Source organism: Antechinus flavipes, chromosome 3 (genome assembly GCF_016432865.1).
Source record: "Antechinus flavipes isolate AdamAnt ecotype Samford, QLD, Australia chromosome 3, AdamAnt_v2, whole genome shotgun sequence".
Classification (NCBI taxonomy): Eukaryota; Metazoa; Chordata; class Mammalia; order Dasyuromorphia; family Dasyuridae; genus Antechinus; species Antechinus flavipes.
Window position 1 is genome coordinate 378,138,119 of NC_067400.1, and position 20,085 is coordinate 378,158,203.

The 20,085-nt window shown below is 33.7% G+C and overlaps 1 protein-coding gene across 1 annotated transcript in view; it reads left to right on the forward strand.

Moving 5' to 3' along the window:
* The window catches only part of KIF5C (kinesin family member 5C), a 203,457-nt gene that overhangs the window by 94,409 nt on the left and 88,963 nt on the right, over positions 1–20,085 (forward strand). Inside the window, exons 4-10 of the mRNA XM_051985841.1 lie at positions 358–462; positions 4,759–4,807; positions 5,276–5,331; positions 6,185–6,272; positions 8,064–8,188; positions 10,917–11,021; positions 11,597–11,745. Coding sequence (XP_051841801.1) covers positions 358–462; positions 4,759–4,807; positions 5,276–5,331; positions 6,185–6,272; positions 8,064–8,188; positions 10,917–11,021; positions 11,597–11,745 — 677 coding nt within the window. The remainder of the gene's footprint in view (positions 1–357; positions 463–4,758; positions 4,808–5,275; positions 5,332–6,184; positions 6,273–8,063; positions 8,189–10,916; positions 11,022–11,596; positions 11,746–20,085) is intronic.

Sequence of the window (20,085 nt, forward strand, 5' to 3'; positions counted from 1 at the left end):
AGAAATTCACAAAACATGCACATTCTTGGTGGAAAATACTAGTAATTCATTGAATTATTCAAAATCACTTATTGTACATATTTAAGTTCAAAGAGATACAACAAACTATACAACCAGTCCTCTCTTAAGTGCTACAATGCAGGGAAGATATGTATGAAGAAAGCCACTCATGCTTGCTCACACATGTCTGTCTCTCTCTGTGAACTCTATCTCTGTCTTTCTCAGTGTGTGTCTGTCTGTCTGTCTTTCTTTCTCTGTCTGTGTCTGTCTCTTCCCATCCCTGCTCCCCTCTTTCCCTTATACATTACTCTAGGGCTTTCTAAACTTAATGATTCCATTTTGCTTTCATATCTTTAGGGGAAGCTCCATGACCATCAACTTATGGGAATCATCCCAAGAATTGCACATGATATCTTTGATCACATTTACTCTATGGATGAAAATCTGGAGTTTCATATCAAGGTAAGTGCAGATGGAAATACTCTTAATTGGGTTCTGAGAAGGAAAACTGTGCCAGGATTTTGATCCTTAGCTGAGTTCTAAGACTGATATAGTGAGTAAAGATTATGAATCTGCCTTTATATTTTCAGTGCAAGAAACATAACTATAAGTTATGTCAAGTGACTAGACCAAAGTCATTAAAAATTATTATTGGGGCAAATCTTTAGTTTTATCTCCATTTACAAAGTAGAGAAAGAAATAGACATTTGTGTATTTAGGGTCAAAATGTGTAATTTACTAATTGAAAACAAAATCAGTTCTTAAGACATTTTCTGGGTTTTCGCTAGTCATTTGAATAGCCTCCTTAATTTGATTTTTCACCCTATATTAGTGTGTGCCTGAAATGTGTATTTGAGGTTGCCACTTTTTTATCTTAACTACTATGTTAGTGTGAGATCAAATTGAAGTAAAGATCTCTTTTTAGAATCATACTTGTTTTTATTCTGCTCACTTTTCCCCATGTTTCCTTAAAACACAGAGGTAGTTAACTGCTTGATTGTAGTTTATATCTAGAGTATCTTTCCTCTATACCTCTCTTTGATCAGAACCCTGATAAGTATTTAATTCATGCCTTTCTGGGGTTCTTGATGGCAACAGGAAATATGGAAGCCTGTAACTTTGTTTCAAACTAGGGGTATCTGCATGATGACACCATCCTTACTTATTAATTTTAGAGTGAAATGTTGAACCAATTACTGCCCTTATGAATTTTATTAAGATAAAACAACTGTGACAAGAAGAGAATTTGTTTTAAACACCATAAGCTGAAGTTTTAGATTTAAGATTTCTTTTCTCCTTGACAAAAGTTGTATTCATTAGTTTTAAAACTGACTAGAATTATAGATCACTGAGAATGGATAAATTAGCTATTGGAGCTTTATTCAGAGCCATGTAGATATTAAAGGACTACATGTTACTAATTTCTTAAAGCAGAAATTGAAGTTTGATTAATGCGTTATAAATACTCTTAAAATGAGAGTTGAGCTTTCTTGATGTGGTTTTGTATATGTTACAGCTAATTACTACAAATAGTATCCACAGGTAAAAAACACTTCCATCAATGAATAACAATCCTCTTAATGCATTGTAAAGGATAATCATTTACTGACTCTCATACCTTACTTTCTATCCATTGGTCTGTGAAAACACTGACTGAACTTGGACTCTTGAGGTAAAATGGAAGACATGAAATTCAAACATACTTATGAAAGTTCCAACTCATTATAATTTGTGGACAAACTAAAGGACTTTAATGGAACTAGGAGAAGTTAATTAAAACTAACACATAAATTTAGAAATCTAAACAGAATCCCAATCAACGAAGTGTTTAGTTATCTCTAGTTTGATCTTAATTTAGGATACATTTTCTGTGTTAACTATGAAAATAAGCCAGTATACCCAGAATATCAAAGACACCAAAAAAAAAAAAAAAGCTTAATGGAATTGGCATAAAGTCTGAATTAAAAATAACATATTTAACCTCTCCTCATTATTCCTTTTTCATGGGAATCTTTGACTAACTGTGAGTGAAAGAGAGGAGGAAAAAGAAAAAGGAAATGAGTGTCTTGTAAAAGAGAGAGATTATAGGTCAAAAAACTATAGAATTATAAAGCTGGGAGAGGGAGATGCATTAAGATCTTCTAATCTAGCTTTCATATTTGACATATACAGAATCTTTATATAGTCCAGTGATGAGCCCAAGGTTACACAGATAATTATTGTAGAGCTAGGATGTCAATCCATGTCTTCTGACACCTAGTCACATATTCTTTCCAGTATAATATATCACCTTCTTTTTTAAAAATAGCATTTTATTTTTCCAAACACATGAAAAAGATAGTTTTTAACATTTATCTTCACAAAACCTTGTGTTCCAAAATTTTCTCTTTATCCCCCTCTCTTTTCCCTCCCCTATACAGCAAGCAATCCAACACATATTTCCGTATTAACATCAGATCAAAAAAAAAAAACAACAAAAAAACAAAAACATGAGGGAAAAAAACAAAAAAAATGTAAAAATACTATGCTTTGATCCACATTCAGTCTCCAAAGTTCTCTCTCTGGAAGAGGATGGCTCTTTCCTTCACAGTCTGTGTGAAAGGACCTGGTTGTTGAAAAGAGCCAAGTTTATCATAATTGATTTTCATATAATTTTTTTTTACAGTATACAATATTCTCTTGTTCTGTTTTTTTCACTCAATATCATTTAATGTAAGTCCATTTTTTCCTGAAATCAGCCTGCTAATAGTTTCTTATAGAATAATAATATTCTATATCAATCATATACCATAACTTCTTCAGCTATTCCTCAGCTGAGGGGCATCCCTTCAATTTCCAGTTCCTTCCCACTACAAATATTTTTGCATATGTGAGTCCTTTTTCCTCTTTTATGATCTCTCTGGGATAAAGACCCAGTAGAGTCACTAGTAGATCAAAAAGTATGCACAGTTTATAGCTCTTCGGGCATAATTCCAAATGCTCTCCGGAATAGTTGGATCATTCCACAACTCCACCAATAATGCATTAGTGTCCCAGTTCTCCCATGTCTCTTCCAACATTCATCATTATGTTTTCCTGTCATCTTACCCAATCTGAGAGGTATGAAATGGTACCTCAGAATGATATATTGCCTTCTAACCCTACCTGGATCTTCCAAGTCTAAGGCACCACAACCTATGCCAAGTCTCTCTCAATTCAACTCCTTCCCCAAATTTAACATTGATTACTTCACATACACGTTCAATGACTATTCTTTTAGAACCACTATTACTCTCTAGACTGGTGATCTGGGGTAAAGAACATTGGAAAATTAAGTAAGCAAGCATTTATTAAACACTTACTGTGTCCCAGATATTGTGTTAAGCCCTGATATTTCAGAAAAACAAAAGAAAACAAACAGTTCTTCCCTCAAGAAAATTATATTCTAGAATAGTAGACAACTTAAATATCAATAAGGATATAAACAATACATATAGAATAATGAAAATCAACTTTAGAGAGGAAAGCTAAAGAAGACTTGGAAGGGAGGAAGAGACCACATTGTGGAGAGCTTTAATTGCTAACAAATTAGTTTATATTTGACCCAAAGGCAAAAAGGAGCCCCTGGAATTTGTTGAGCAGGGGAATAACATAGGCAAACTTATATTTTAGGAAAGTATACAGTGATTCAGAGACTAGGTAGACTAAGTGGGGAGATTCTTGAGACAGAGAGATAAGTGGAAGACTATTACAATAGTTCAAGTTAGTGATACTGAAGACCTGAGATGGGGTGAATGCTGACTGAATGAAGGGCAGAGAATGAAGAGGTGTGAAGATAAAAATAATAAGATTTGGGAATTTATTGGATATATATGTTGAATGAGCATGAGGAGTTGAGAATTATATAGAACTTTTGAATTTGAGTGACGGAACAGTATTAGTACTTTAGGAATGTATTTGGACGACAAGAATAAAGGGTTGCATTTTAGATGTGTTGAGTTTCAGCTGTCTGTGGGACATCCAGGTGGAAATTTTTAATAGGCAGTTGGTAATTCAGGTTTGGAGCTAAATAGAGAGACCAAGATTGAATGTATAGATCTGATAATCTTTAGTTGACATGACACTTGAACTAACAGGAGCTGGTCATAAGAGTCCAAGAAATAGAATATAGAGAGGAAAAAACAAAAGAACCCATGACAGACCTTATAAAGAGGTATGCACAGTTAGTGAGTGTGACACAGATTAAGGCTCAGTAAATAAGATTGAAGAAGAATGGTCAGACTAGTCAGAAAAGAACCAAAAAAGAGCAATGTTATGAAAATCTACTCAAAATATTTTTACCCAAGAGTTCCAAGGTTGAATAATAATGTAATATGGGATCAAGCTATGTCATTTCCCCAAGTAAATTTTGGCAGGTTCTACTGATTTTTGAAAACTATTTGTAAGAATGTTTTATATTATGTGTATGTCTATGCCCAGAAATATGTCCTCAAATATGCAAGGTTTTGTTTTATTAGCAAGCATTTTGCTAACAGAATAACAATATGAAATGCAAACATTTAGGGAAGTTGTGATGCTGAAGACAATAAAAAATACAATCAAGTAAGAAATCAATGGAGAAAATGGACAAGTTTAGAAAAAAGAGGACTAAATCAATCTGGTTAAGACTGTTCTCTTAGTACCCCAACCATTCTTTAGATACCAGTCTTTAATAAACTAACAATACTTTTGAGATGTGAAGTTTTATTTCCATATCAAACTCCATTTGTTTTGAAATAGGTTTCCTATTTTGAGATCTACTTGGACAAAATAAGAGATTTACTTGATGGTGAGTAAACTGAATGAATATCCTTTACATGTAACTAGAGAAGAGGGAAGGTGAAACAATCTGGAGATGTAAAGTGGAATAATTCAAATGTGTAATCAAATACCTAATTTAGGAAATTAGATTCTGTGAGTTTTGTTTGTTTTTAAGATTACTTTGTTTCTTTTGGGCTCAAGTTACTCTAAGTGATGTCTGAAAGAATCTTTGAGACACCAAATCCAGAGGTCTTTGATTTTATTAAGGAACAAACTTTACATATGTTCATCAAGGCAAGCTACTCTGGCTTGTTATTCTTTATGTAAATTTTGTTAATTTTATCCCATCAAAAATATGATGTTAAAAAGATACTGGGTTTGTTTAGTGTTCTGCTATACTTGCTTCCAATTCTCCACTTCTTCCCAGCCCCAAATGATGGTTCTTTAATTCTTCTTTTCTTCTTTGCATTGCATGCTGTCCTTCTCCTCCTGGTAGTATCCAAGACAAACCTGGCTGTACATGAAGATAAAAACAGAGTCCCATATGTAAAGGTATGAGGAAGACATCATAGATCTAGATCTAAAAGGGACATCAGATCCTATTTAGTGCATAGCACTCATTATATAGATAAGGAAACTGAGATCCAGAAAGACTGTGACTTTTTTAAAGTCACACATCGAATTGGTAATGAAGTCTATTTTTCCAGTCACTGCTAAAACTGTTTACATAGTATTTTAAATTCCCTAAACATCTTAAAAATGTATATGGATTTTAAATTATGTTCTTTATAATTAATATTTTTAAAATATTAATTTCCTAAATTTTATCTTTCTTTTAGCATTGGGCTATATATATATATACTTAAAAGCTATAAATTTGGTCAGAAGTTCAATAATGACATTTAGGAGAATATTGAAAGGATCACCTTTTTTTTTGGTCCTTAGACTGAAATGTAGGAGTTGCTATTACACACAGAAGAATTTTGGTATTACAGTAATAACAATGAATATATCCCATAATTTCAGTTTGTCTAATTAAAGCTGAGTTGATGGTTAAAAAGTTTCAATATGATGGATAAAAACAAACAAACAAAAAAAAACAACCCTGCTGCTTTTATTCGCCCTATTTCTTTAATTTCCTTCTTTTGATTTCCTGAACCTCTGCCTTTGAGTTAGTTATGGCCAAAAATCTTTTAAAGATAGATGTTGCTATGGTGGCTTATTCTTTGCTGAAGGTTTGCTCAGATTTCTCTCAATGTAGAAAGTTGACATTGGGCAGGGAGAGGAAGTTGTGTGAACCATATTGTTGCCTTTATGAATTACCAGTCCCTCAAGAATATGATATGGGCAAGTATTTGAATATTTTAGATACAAATTTGTCAAACTCAGATCAACTTTCTTCCAGGGTTGCACAGAACGATTTGTCTCAAGCCCTGAAGAAGTAATGGATGTCATTGATGAAGGAAAGGCAAATCGCCATGTTGCTGTGACAAGTAAGTAGTGAAGATTCTATTTTAAAATGTCCCTCAGATTTCCTCATGTGTAGACAATGGGTGTAAAAATTCCTCCCTACCTGACAAATTTGTTTTCATATTCAAATGGATCCAAATGATGACAGCTCACATTTACAATGTGTTTGACACTTTAAAAAGTCCTTTGCATGCATTATTTCATTGGTTTCTATGACAACCCAATGAGATAGGTCAGTGCCATTCCTTGTTAAATGGCTTGGAGTTAATAACAGGCTTAGGACTCACACCCAGGCCTTCTGACTCTGCATTCTCTCCAGCAGAGCCAACTTGTCACCACAGTTAGAAAAGCATTTTGGAAAAACATCCAATGATTCAACTATGATTTAGCTTCAGTTTTCTCATCTAGCTTGTCTTATGTGGCTCCATTCACCCTTGAGTATGAATTGAGGATATAAGCATTGTATCATTGTCCAAAATATTGGTACCAAAAGTCAGGAATAATTGTGGAGAAGAAGGACCATGGTAATAGTGAACTACTATTAAATTAACTGCTTCGAAGTCTGACAGCCAGAAAGTAATTCCCTGGGCTGAAGGTGATTTCTGACCCACTGTTTAGGAGTTATAACCACAAGATCATCTCTCAGTTTTGGGCACAATATTTTAAGAAATGTCATATATATAATAAGTGAGAGAGTGTTTAGTAGAAGGCAACCAGAATAGTAGAAATACTAGAGAATGTTCCATATAAGGACTGAGCAAAGAAAAAGATTAAAAATCTAGAGAGAAAAGATAATGAAGCATTGTAGACATCTCCAAATATTTGAAAGATTATCAAGTGTAAGAGAGATTAGATTTATTTTGCTCTGCCTTAGAACATAGATCTTGAAACTGTCCAGAGTCAAGTTGCCTCGATGAAGCACCTGCTATGTGCCAGACATTTTCTCTAAACTCTGGCAATACAAAGCCAAAACCAGTCCTGTTCTTAAGGACCTCACAGTGTAATGAAGGAGACTATGTAAACAAATATATACAAACAAAACATAATAGGATAAATTGATGATAATTCACAGAGGGAAAGCATTAAGTTGAAGGAGAGCTGGGAAAGGCTTCTTGCAGAAGGTAAGAATTTTGCAGAAACTTGCTAAAGGATGTTTGCTAAGGAAGATAGCAGGTAGAGCTGATGAGGGAGGAAGTTCCAGGTCAGTATAATTGCTCTGGAATTGGGAGGGTAGGAATATCTAGTGTAAAGAATCAGGAAAGGAGGTTAGTGTTACTAGACTGAAGCATATTTGAAGGGGAAAGAGAAAAGGATGAGGTTAGAAAGGGCTTTAAAAGATATGAGTATTTAAACAGGAGATTTTATATTTGATCCTTGAGCTAATGAGTCAATGGAGTTTATTGATGGGAGTAGTAGAGAGACAATTGCGGACTGATATAATGAAAAACTTCCACTATGATTTGTGGCTGAGAGAGGCAACGTTGCATAGAGCTAGCTTATGAGGAAAACCTGAGTTCAAATCTAAATCTGCCTCTGACATAAACTCTGACATAAAACTGCTCATTGTACAATATTGTTGTGTGCAGCCAGACAAGTCAGTTAAACTCTCAGTACCTTGGACAATTTTGAGACTAGAAGCTGAAGAGCAAGGGAGTTCTCTACTCAGGAAATCTCTACATCTATTAAATCATAGATCCAGTGCCACCTCACTCATCCATGAAGATGACATCCTTTGTGTATTAAACTAGCAAATGGACACATTATTATCTTTGTGCTTTTTGTAGTACTATGAAATGTTTTTTTTTTCTTTTTAGACATGAATGAGCACAGCTCTAGGAGTCACAGCATCTTCCTGATCAATATTAAACAAGAAAATGTAGAGACTGAAAAAAAACTCAGTGGAAAGCTTTATCTGGTTGACTTAGCCGGGAGTGAAAAGGTAATTGGTTATTTCTATTTTCAATATTTTATTTGCTTCCAAGTACAAAATGGTTTAAATTGTGTGTCACACTAATTCCTCAGTTTAAAAAGTTTCCTCAGTCACTGAAGTAAATCCAAGAAGTAACTCAATTTAATCTTTATTTTCCGAGTCATTTTCTTTACAGAAAAAAGTATTTAATGCTATAACCTATACTGATTTAAGCTTAATAGTATCTAATGAGAACATTAGAAATACCTCATCCTGAAATAAACCTGGAGAAGGAAGTAATAGGAATGAGGGGAAAAGTCTGAAGAAAACATAAACAAATGAAGCATCCCCTAGAAAGTTGACTACCAGAACAATCCATGTGTGCATTTTGCTTTAAAAATAATACCAAAAACATTATTGCTGTCTTCCATTTTAAGATGATGTTCTTAATACATCCCCTAATCCTACCAAGTGAGCTGCCATTCTTCATGAAGAACAAACAGAAAAAGAAAACAGCTGGACAAAACTAGCTAGCATTGATCATATGTGACACTATATGCTATATTCCATACTCATAGCCTTTCATGTCCACAAATAATCGAGAAGAGGTACATTTGCATTTTGCTTTTAAAAACTTAATACTTTGAAACATTTAAGTTTGCTTGCCAGTTGAGTATTGCAAGGCTGTGTTTATACAAAAATTAGCAAGAAAAGACTGAACTTTTCCTTATTGATAATGAAGAAAAAATAACCAGGCAGGGATTTGTTTGATTGAATTAGATGGATGTAGAAATAATGGAATAATCAGTATTACTTTGTTTTGCTATAATGATTAGCCAAGGAGAAGGACATGGATACTCAGCACATCTTCCTATGGTATTATCCCATTGACTTGGGCCAGTGTGCTTTGGGGATATCATATAGGAATCCTGTTTTCCTACCTTTCATTGTCCCCACTTGCACTTTAAGCATAGCTATTTTCTGACAGTCTAATTGAGGAGCCATACAGATGGCTTCTTCCTCACATTAACAGTTCTGATGAGAGATGCTGCTCCTTTGCATGGTGCTGATAATGATTACTGCTAATAATAAACATTTATGATGCATTTGAAATAAATGCCTCACTCTTGAACTTCACATCTGTTTTTTCCCCCTTTGCCTCTAAAAGTGACCATGCACATGTGAGAATCTAATGAGAGAATATATTTGAAAGAACTTTGGGAAAAACTGTATAAATGCGACATGATATTATTAGGAAGATAATTTTCTGAGTTCCTTCTATCTTTATGCAAGATTATAATGAAACAATGACCTCATTTTTATTTTTTAAAAATTTTTTACTTTCCCTAATTACATGTAAAAACAGTAAAAATTTTTAATTCTTTCCTCCCTTCTCTCTGATATGGACAAGCAAATCTGATAGAAGTTATACATATGCAAACATGTAAAGCATTTCTATATTAGTCATTTTGTAAAAGATAACTGAAACCCCCAAAAAGAGAGAGAGAGAAAGTGAAATATATTATGCTCCAGTCTGTATTCAGACACCATCAGTTTTTTATTTGGATGTTGATTTTTCATCATCATTCTTTTGATCATTTTATGACTAAGTATAGTTAAGTCATTCAATTGCTCATTGTACAATATTGCTGTCATTATATACAATGTTCTCCTATTTTTGCTCACTTCACTCTGTATCAGTTCATTTACCTCTTTCCAAGATTTAATGACTTCATTTTTAAAGATCTTTCCTAGTAACCCACTATTTTTTAAAATATAATTTTATTTCTATCTTTTTATCTTTTCTTTTTATCACCCACATTTCCCATCCTTCTCATAGAAAAAAGAAATTCTTTCTGATCAGGTTTTTAAATTATCAGCATAGTTGAGGAGTTGATGATTTGTCATTTAGATTCCATCTGGTCACAATTTTCTGAAATAATAAGCCATCTTATTTGAACTCCAGGTTTATCTTTTCTAAAATACCCACTAAAATGCAGCATACTTAAGGTGTGCTTCAGAAATAGAAATAGTCTGGTAATCATTATGTGGCAATACATATATTCAACAAAGAGAACTGGACCTTCCTCTCTAAACTTACATACTAAGAGAAGAAAAGAAAAACACACAATGTAATTTTGCTGAACTTGAAATTCCTTTCTCCTTCAAGGCTTTTTTTTTTCCTCCCCAGGATTTTTTTTTTCCTACTTAGTTGTTATTTTCATTGGAAAGAAATAGAGAAAGGGAGGAAAAACTTTGAACACTCTAAGATTGTCTTTGGAGCTGGAATTTTTGTCCTTATCAATTGCCTAGTTTTCTTAACTTTCTTATTTACCACATATGGTAGTTAAAAAAAAGTCTTTTGATCAGGATACTTTGGACCTGAAGGTTGCTGCCTTCCTAACTGTTGGAGTGCATTGTCTGTGATGCAAATCTCTCCAGTGCCCAATCTTATCCTGGATGCAGAGAGTATCAAGGGTTATAGTGCTACTGTTACAACTTGAAGCATTTCAGCAATTTACCTTAAAATTAATTGAGGAGAAAATGAAAACAAGCTGCAACAAATCCCTTGTTGTACTGAAGAAGTATGATCTTTTGAAATGGCCTTTATTTTCCTATGGAAAGAAATGAATTCCTTTTATTTTGACTCATGTTCCATGAGGATGCCTCTTGGCCTTTATGCTAATTTGCTTTCTTTCCCTCCTCTCAAGTCTTTGTTGTCAGATGAGGCTCATTGGTTTTTTTTCCTTTCTGGTAGGTCAGCAAAACTGGAGCAGAGGGAGCAGTTCTTGATGAAGCTAAAAATATCAATAAGTCTTTGTCTGCTCTGGGCAATGTGATCTCTGCCTTGGCAGAGGGAACAGTAAGTAATCCTTCTGCATGCTATTAAATAGTAATGTAAGAAAGGCCTCATGGTAATTGGCCACACACCTAGGAGATGAATTTGTTTTCCTGTGTTAGGAGGAAACAAAGAGGGTATTGGCTGTGAACTCTCTGCCATTGTTGCATCATATTTTAGTATCTGTGAATGATGAATATTAACTTTTTATGACCACAATGGTAGAATGATCTGGTGAAACTTGGGAGGGACCAAAGACAAGGTTGTAGTTCATAGATTAAGAATTAGGAGGGACCTTGGAGGCCATTGAGACACTATCCCCAAACGCTAACGCAGGTGAGGTATGGAAAGGTTAAGCTGACTTGCCTAGGACCATAAGTAAATGACTGAATCCAGGTCCTCTCTACTCCAAGTCCAGTGTCCTATCCATTATACTATGCTAATTATTTCAAATGAATTTCAAACTCATCATGTTTTATCACTTCCCCTCTTATCTTTATAGTTTTCATAGAATTAGAAAATTTTTGGAAAACAATTCTCTTCCTTTCAGAAGAAACATACAAACTAACAATCCTTTTTCCATTTCCTTCCTTCCCTAGAAAACTCATGTACCATATCGAGATAGTAAAATGACTCGGATCCTTCAAGATTCTCTGGGAGGAAACTGCAGAACCACCATTGTTATTTGCTGTTCTCCTTCTATTTTCAATGAAGCTGAAACCAAGTCCACATTGATGTTTGGACAAAGGTGGGTTTAACTACTTGGTCTGGCATGGAAGAACACTGGACATGTACCCCTTTGGCAGTTTCTTCTGACCTTGGGTCTGGGTCTGCTTTCGGCTTTAGAAACTGGGTTGAGGAGAAGAGGGGAAAAAAGAGAAATGATAAAAGAAACTGAGGTTTTAAAAAATGTTGGCAAATTTCCTGCTACTGTATCATCTACAGCTATTTTTCATCTTAGTTTTACTGATCCAATTCTTAAAAAAATTTATTGCCATGTTTTAGTTTTTATACACATACATATACACACACACATATAAAACCTTCATTTTTGAATGCATTCTTCCCATATTCAATGAGCAATCCATTTAAAACAAATTTTAAAAAACAAACAATGCAATGTAATTCACAAACATATCAACTAAATCTGATTGGATACACGTTCTACCTTCATAGTCTGCTTTCTCTGAAAAGAATCAAGGGACATATGTTTTCTTATCTCTTCTTGATTTTTATTTTTAAATAACAATTTTTATTTTCAAAATATATGCAAAGATAGTTTTCAACATTCACCCTTGCAAAATCTTATGCTCTAAATTTTTCTCACTCCCCTAGACAACAAGTAAACTAGTATAGGTTAAACATGTGCAATTCTTCTAAATATATTTCCACATTTATCATGCTGCATAAGAATAATCAGATCAAAAAGAAAAAAAAGCAGGCAAACAACAACAAAAAAGATGAAAATATTATGTTGTGATCCATATTCAGTCTCTGTAGTCCTCTCTCTGGATTCTCATTTCTTTTTGGGAGTTAAATGGTTATTATTAACATAGCATTTAGTTGGTTTTTTTTTTTTTTGTTGTTGTTCTTTACATTTACATTGTTATAATCATTGTAATGTTGTTTTTCTTGGTTTGCTTTGTTTTTCCCTGAATCTATAAATCTTCCCATTCTTCTCTGAATCCTTCACACTTAACCATTTTTCATAGTGCAATGATATTTCATTACATCCATGTGCCACAGTTTGTTTAGCTTGTTTAATCAGTGGGCATCTGGTTGTTTTTTGGTCATATACTACTATAAAAAGTTCTACTATGGATTATTTTTGTACATAAAGGACGTTTCTGTCCTTGACTACCTTGAGGATATAACTATCAATCAATACATTTTTTCTGGAGGATTTGTTTTGATTAGGAGGCTCAGAAGAATATTTATGCTTTTGGATGAAGGGCATTAGTAGTCAAAGATTTGAGTTTTTTTTTTTTTTTTTTTTTTAAATAATCACTGCGACTGTGGCTCTGCTCAAGTTTCAGGAGCACATTTGCCTTATTTTTCAGGGAGTTGAGTTTTGACTGCTTAGTGCATAGGAGTTGTTTTCTTACACTTTGTGACTGGTTAGTTCCTGATTCTTGGACTCATTGCAAAAATGCTAAAAGAAAGAACATATGGAAATAGTCCAGATAGAATGGTGGCCAGGACTACTGATCTGCACTCTTCTTACTTCAATCTTCCTAATAGTGAAATAAATAGTAAAGTGGGTCCAACCTTAAAAGAGGAAACATCGATATGCGAATCTGCCTCCTCACCCTCAAAAATTCACTTTGATATTCATATTTATTTGTTTTTGTTGATTAATGCCACTGTTAGCTTATCAAGTTCCTTGGGGACAGAGACTCTCTTTTGTCTTTCTCAGCACATTATAGGCATTCAATATAAATTTTTTATTGAATGACTATTGACTATTAACACTGATCTCACAGATTCAGAATAAATTTCTAAGGAATATTGCTGTCTAGTCTACCAGTGCTATATGTATACTTTTCATCTAGAATCTAAATAAAACACAAACAAAATAAATATAACAAAATTTTATTTTTAAAGTATAAAAGCTAATCTTAACTTACAAACCATACAAAGATAGAAGGTGAACTGTATTTGGTCCATTCAGGCCATAGTTTGTCAATCCTTTATCTAGATTGTTCATTGTGTTTTTCCCCTTCTTTTTATATCAGCCATAGTAACTTTCAGTGCCAAAATGCTTGGACTGCTACGAATGTAGACATAATCTGAGTATAATCAATATCTAATGTGAAAAACTCAGAATTGTATCATTCCTACCTGTATTCACAATAATAAAGATAATAATAGCTAGTATTTTTATAACACTTTAAAGATTTGCAAGGCTCTTTATACATAGATCTTATTTGATCCTTAGAACAAACTCTGGGAGGTAAGTGCTGTAATTACTCCATTTTATAGATGGGAAGACAGAAGCAGACAGAGATTAAATAAATTGCCCAGGTTTATGCAGCTTATAAGTGTCTGAGGCTACATTTGAACTCTGGTCTTCCTGATTCACTGTGCCTGGATGATCTTAGCTAAGTATTAATTCTTTCTATGACTCATTTATAAAACAGCAGCACAATTTTCCTTTCTGTTTTAAAACATTTTATAGATGAGTCATATTTTGTAAACATACATGATATTATGATATTCAGTGTCTGTGAAATGGTAGAAATTTTTGAAGAAAGGATAAATAGAGCGAGATCAGAAGGAAACCAAGGAAATAGAATAGGGGACATATAGATTATCATCTATTATAATATGAGATTATTATAAGGTATTTAAATTGCATTATAATCTATAATAATGATTATTATAATTTAGTGTAACCTATTGGTTATATATAATAGGAGGTTATTATAATCTATGTTGCATTAATCCTCAGCCATTTGCTGAAACCTTAACAGAACATAGAATTACCCAGTTTCCTGCTTTTATAAGCTGATAAAACAAAATCATTACATCAAAACAGCATACATCTAATGTATCTACGTAACCTGATTGTGGTTTTGTATTTTCTCCTGAATCACTCTGGTAATTATCCAAATGTTTTTCTGTAGTGTGACAGCACCTAGTATTCCCAGTACAGAATCTCAAAGGATTAAAGGACTCTTAGAAGATTGCATCTGCTCTTAGGAAAGATGCTGTGCTGTAGGCACCATCTTATACCTTTTTTCTTTGCCTAGCATCAGGAGGCTCTTGAAAACCTTAATGATACCCTCTAATGGTACACTGAATGGAACCAGCACAGAACATATTTGCATTTGAAACACACTTTTCTTTTTAAAGGGCCTGATGTAAAAGCAAAAAACATACTGTGCTTATTTGCAATCCAGTGTGGCCTTGGAGAATTTGTGTCTATCTTGGTGATATTTTAAAAACATAATAGTAGCTGCCTGGGCTCTATATAGCTCTACTTCTTAAACTGTGGTTCATGGCCCCATATGGGGTCTCATAACTGAATGTGAGGGTCACAAAATTATGATTTATTATCAGTAAATGTTTGATTTGCATACCTATTTTATATGCCTTATACCCACAATCATGTAACAATTTCTCAGGTAGAAAGGGCTTGCTAGCAGAAAAAATTTAAGAAGCTCTGCTATACAATAAGATTCAGTAAGTATTTTCTACATTTATTCTTTTTTAACAACATAGAGGACTTAACCAATTGCCTCTATCCTGTAAAAAGATATAATAAGAGTGGCTTTTAGAAAAATCAAATTAATTGATACTATTTCAGGTTTCTTAGCTGAGGGATTAAAGTCAAGAACGTATTATACTATTTTCCTCGTTGAAGAAATAATGTTGATATAATTTAAGGTTCGGGAAAAGAAAATCCACCATTTATTTGCTCTTCATATGAAAATCAATCAGTATACAAATTCATGTCATCTTGGACATAAAACTGTGATTACTTGGAAAATTAAGTTAACTGAGGAACACCGATATAGTTAATTTTGTACAAGAGTATTGTTGGATTTTTGTCTGGCTTATTTTGTATCCTTTGATAATGGAGAAACTAGGCTTTTTATACTAGACTTGCCTTTAATTAGCTGATGACTTTTTCAGTTGATCAAATAACAACACATATCTATTTAATGCCTATTTCATTTCAGACCAAAATTGGTCCTTGACTGAAACAAACTTATCTTCCACTAGGAGAAACAACATAATTACATGAAAACATATTCAGAATATAGGGATAGAGAATGAATATGTGTTTTCACTAATAGTAAACTCCTAAGTATGGAAATTTCCTCTAACAATGTAGGTCGGGCTCAGGGCTTTCTCTACACTTTATTCTCTTAAAGTGTTACCTAAAGCAGTAATATCAAATTTTTCAAATAGAAATGGGGGTCATGAAACCATACAGGGATCCTTGTAGTCTGCTTATCGATTTAGAAAACTATATATTATATTATCTATGTTTTATTGTATTTTTATTTATTTTATTAAGTATTTGAAAAATATTTCCCAATTGCATTGTCATCTGATTCAGGCTGCATTTGGGAATGTTGTGGTCTATATGTCTGATACCTTGGAGCACTGAAATAAAATGCTTTCTCTGTCATCTAGCTAGTGTGTCAGAACTTTATTCCAAATCTTTCTAGTTTGAGGCCAGCTTGCTATCTATTATGTCACACAGAATTTTCATACAAAGTAAATGACAGAGTGTGGCAGAGGAGAGAGAGCTGGTTTGGGAATCAGTAAGATTTGGATTCAAGTAATGGCTATGTTTCCCTGAGTCACAAGGATTATCTTCAGCGCTCCAAACAGCTCTCTAAAACTCTTATTTGCAGAAAAGGATCTGATCTGAGTTAATAGAAGGAATTTCATCATATGGGAGTTCCATATATCTATAAATCAAATCTATTCCCTTCTTTATCCTATATACAAAGTTAATGTAAGATAATTTTATTAGGGGCAGATTTAGGAAAGTTTTTGGATGGCTGTTGAAATGAACTTTGAAAGAAGTGAGGGAGGGGGTGAATTTTAGGTAGGTGGACAGCCTGAGACAAGGCACTGAGATTAAATTATATGGATAAGGAACAATAGTAAGAAACCACTTTGGCAATATGTATGAAGGGCAGTATTAAAACCTGGAAGAATAGATTGGAGTCGGTTTGTAAAAGATTTTAAATGACAGAGGATTTAATATTTGCTCTTAAAGGCAACTGGGAGCCTGGGAAGTTTTTGGAGTAAAGAATTGACATGGTCAGGTTTTTGCTTTAGGAATATCACTTTGTTAATATGTTGAGGATGTGTTGCAAAAGGGGAAAGGCTTGAGGCAGGGAGATCAATTAAGGGATTTTTGCACTAGTCCAAATGAAAGATGATAAGGGTTTGAATTAGGGTCATGATCATGTAAGCGAATGTAGAGTGATGGATGTGAGAGAAATCGTGGAGGGAGCATCAATAAAACTAGGCAGCATCTTGGATATGTGATGGGAAGTTAAGGATAATCCCAAGGTTGATAACCTGAGTACCTAGAAAGAAGGAGGGAGAGAGGGTACCTTGGAAAAAGGGAAATTAAAAGGACTGTGAACTGGTGGAGAAAAGATGATGAGTTCTGTTTTAGATCCATTGAATTTGAAATACCTATGGGATAACAAGTCCAAAGTATCTAGCAGATACTTTGTGGAGTCTGAGATTGAGGAGAGATATGAAGGCTAGTTATATAGATCTGGGAATCATCTGAGTAGAGATGATCTTCAAAAGTAGTGGGAGCTAGTGAGGGATGTGTGTGTGTGTGTGTGTGTGTGTGTGTGTGTGTGTGAGAGAGAGAGAGAGAGAGAGAGAGAGAGAGAGAGAGAGAGAGGGAGGAGAGGGAGGAGAGGAGAGAAACAGAAAGAAACAGAGAGAGGAAGGGAAGGAGGGAGGGAGAGAGAGTCTTTCAAGCATGAAGTTTTTGTTAAATCCCTTTGGCAGTCTGGTGAAACCTATGGACTAATTTTCATAATGTTTTAAAATGTAAAATAATATGTATGTATATATATATATAATCTAAATATATAATATGTATGTATATATATTGTGTGTGTGTGCATGTGTGTGTATATATATATATATATACACATACACAGAGAGAGAGAAAGAGATAAGAGAGAAACAGAAAGAGAAACAAAGAGGGAGAGAGGGAGGGAAAGAGGGAGAGCCTTTCAAGCATTTGGTGAAATTTGGCAGTTTGGTGAAAGCTATGGACTCATTTTCATAATAATGTTTTTAAATGTAAAATAATACATTATATCTATATCTATATATATCTATCTATCTATATATGTATGCATATATAGATAGATAGATATAGATATAGATATATAGATATAGATATATATATATATAGAGAGAGAGAGAGAGAGAGAGAGAGAGAGAGAGAGAGAGAGAGAGAGAGAGAAAGAGAGAGAGAGAGGAGAGAAAGAGAAAGAGAGAGGAAGGGAAAGAAGGAGAATCTTTCAAGTATGAAGTTTTTGTTAAATCCTTTTGGCAGTCTGGTGAAACTTATGTACTCTTTTTCATAATCATGTTTTTAAATGTAAAATAATACATACACATCTATATCTATATCTATCTAGAGAGAGAGAGGAGATGAGATGAGTAGTACCAAAGCAAAGCCCACAATTAAAGAATAGAATGTGAATGACAATCAACAAAGGAAACTGAAAAACAATAAACAGAGAAGAGATCCGAGAGAGAGCAATGTTGCAAAAACTTAGAAGAGAATATTTAGGAGAATAGTGGTTGACAATATCAATATTAGGGACACCAAGAAGCACAAGGATTAAAAAAAAATCCCAAACGATTTAGAAATTCAGAAATTGTTGGTAGCTAATGATTTCTTCAAGGTTACCTAACCTCTATGGGAAGTGTAGCTAATAGCTGTTGGGGGTAAGTAACTTCTGAGTATTGGCAATCAATCAATAAATCAGCAGATATTGATTAAGCACTTACTAGGCATGGTTAAGAATAGATTTAGTACTTGGCAATTAAAAAAATTAATTGTTCTTAATTTAGAGGAAAGATTTCAAATTCAGTTTAACAAAAACTTCATCTGAAGTTGTCTGCACGAAGGGCTGATATAAAGGTCTAATTCTGAAGCTTTGCATGTGACTTTTGAAACAATTATGAAGAAAAAAAGGGACACTGTAAATTCTCAGATGCTTAATTAAAATTAATGTTCATTTAAAGCAGACCTATTTTGATTCTTGACCTATTTTGTGTCAGGGACCCCTTTGGCAGTCTGGTGAAATCTATGGATTCATTTTCATAATAATGTTGTTAAATGTGCAAAATGATATAGAATTACAAAAGAAACAAAAATGATAGTGAAAATAAAAAGGTAAATTTTTATTTTATAAGTTCATGAATTTCCTAAAATACCATCAATTCCTTAGGGTTCTATTAGACACAAGGCTTAAGAAACCCCGATTTAAAGAGACAATGAAGATTAGTTAGTTTTATTCAGTATAACACTGTTTTGCTTTAAAATTATGATGCCCCCTTTTTATTTCACTAGTGAATTTTGTCTCCTATATTTTCAGTCATATTGGTCATCTTTATCCTATTGTATGTTGTTAGAAAAACATCATCATTATTAACATTTATATAGCACTTTCGGATTTGCACATGCTTTATGCTTTGGGAGATAAGTGCTGTTATTACAGCACTTTTTACAGATGAGGAAATTGAAGCAGATAGAGATTAAGTGACTTGTACTCATAGTCACACAGCTAGAAAATATCTTAGATAGGATTTGAACTCAGAAACAGATGAATCCCATATATAGCACTGTGATCACTAAGCCACCTTGTGGCTTTTAAGAGATAATAATCATGGTTTCTGCCACCACAACTACTACCACTACCACTACCATCATTGCTACTACTAAAGTGATGATGACTTGCTCCTAATACTAGTATCATCATCAGCTCCACCACTACTACCACGTCTACATTTCCCAGTGACGCTATATGATTGTGAACCATAGAATACCACTCTCTCCAAAGAATTAGAATTTCTGTTCACCCAAAGGACACCTGAAAAAATGCACATGGTCAAGATACATATTAGGTCTAAAAATAAGCTACAATATATTGCCATGCCACATGACAAGAAGCATCATACATATGAAGAACATATGTAGTTGGAAAATGAAATTGTCTTCTCATGTAGTAAGAGTAGGAAAATAGAAGGACAGATTATTCATCACCAAATATGAAGTCACTGACAACAAATTGCTTTCTTTAAAAAAAATTTAAATAATATTTCCAAAACATATACAAAGATAGTTTTCAACAGTCATCCTTACAAAACCTTGTGTCCCAAATTTTATCTCCTTCCCTGTTCTCTCTCCCCTCCCCTAGACAAGTAACCCAATATATGTTAAACATAAGCAGTTTTTCTATACATATTCCCACAATTTTCATGCTACACAAGACCAAAAGAGGAAAAATGAGAAAGAAAACAAGAAGCAAACAACAACAAAAAGTAAAAATACTATGTTGTGATCCACATTCAGTCC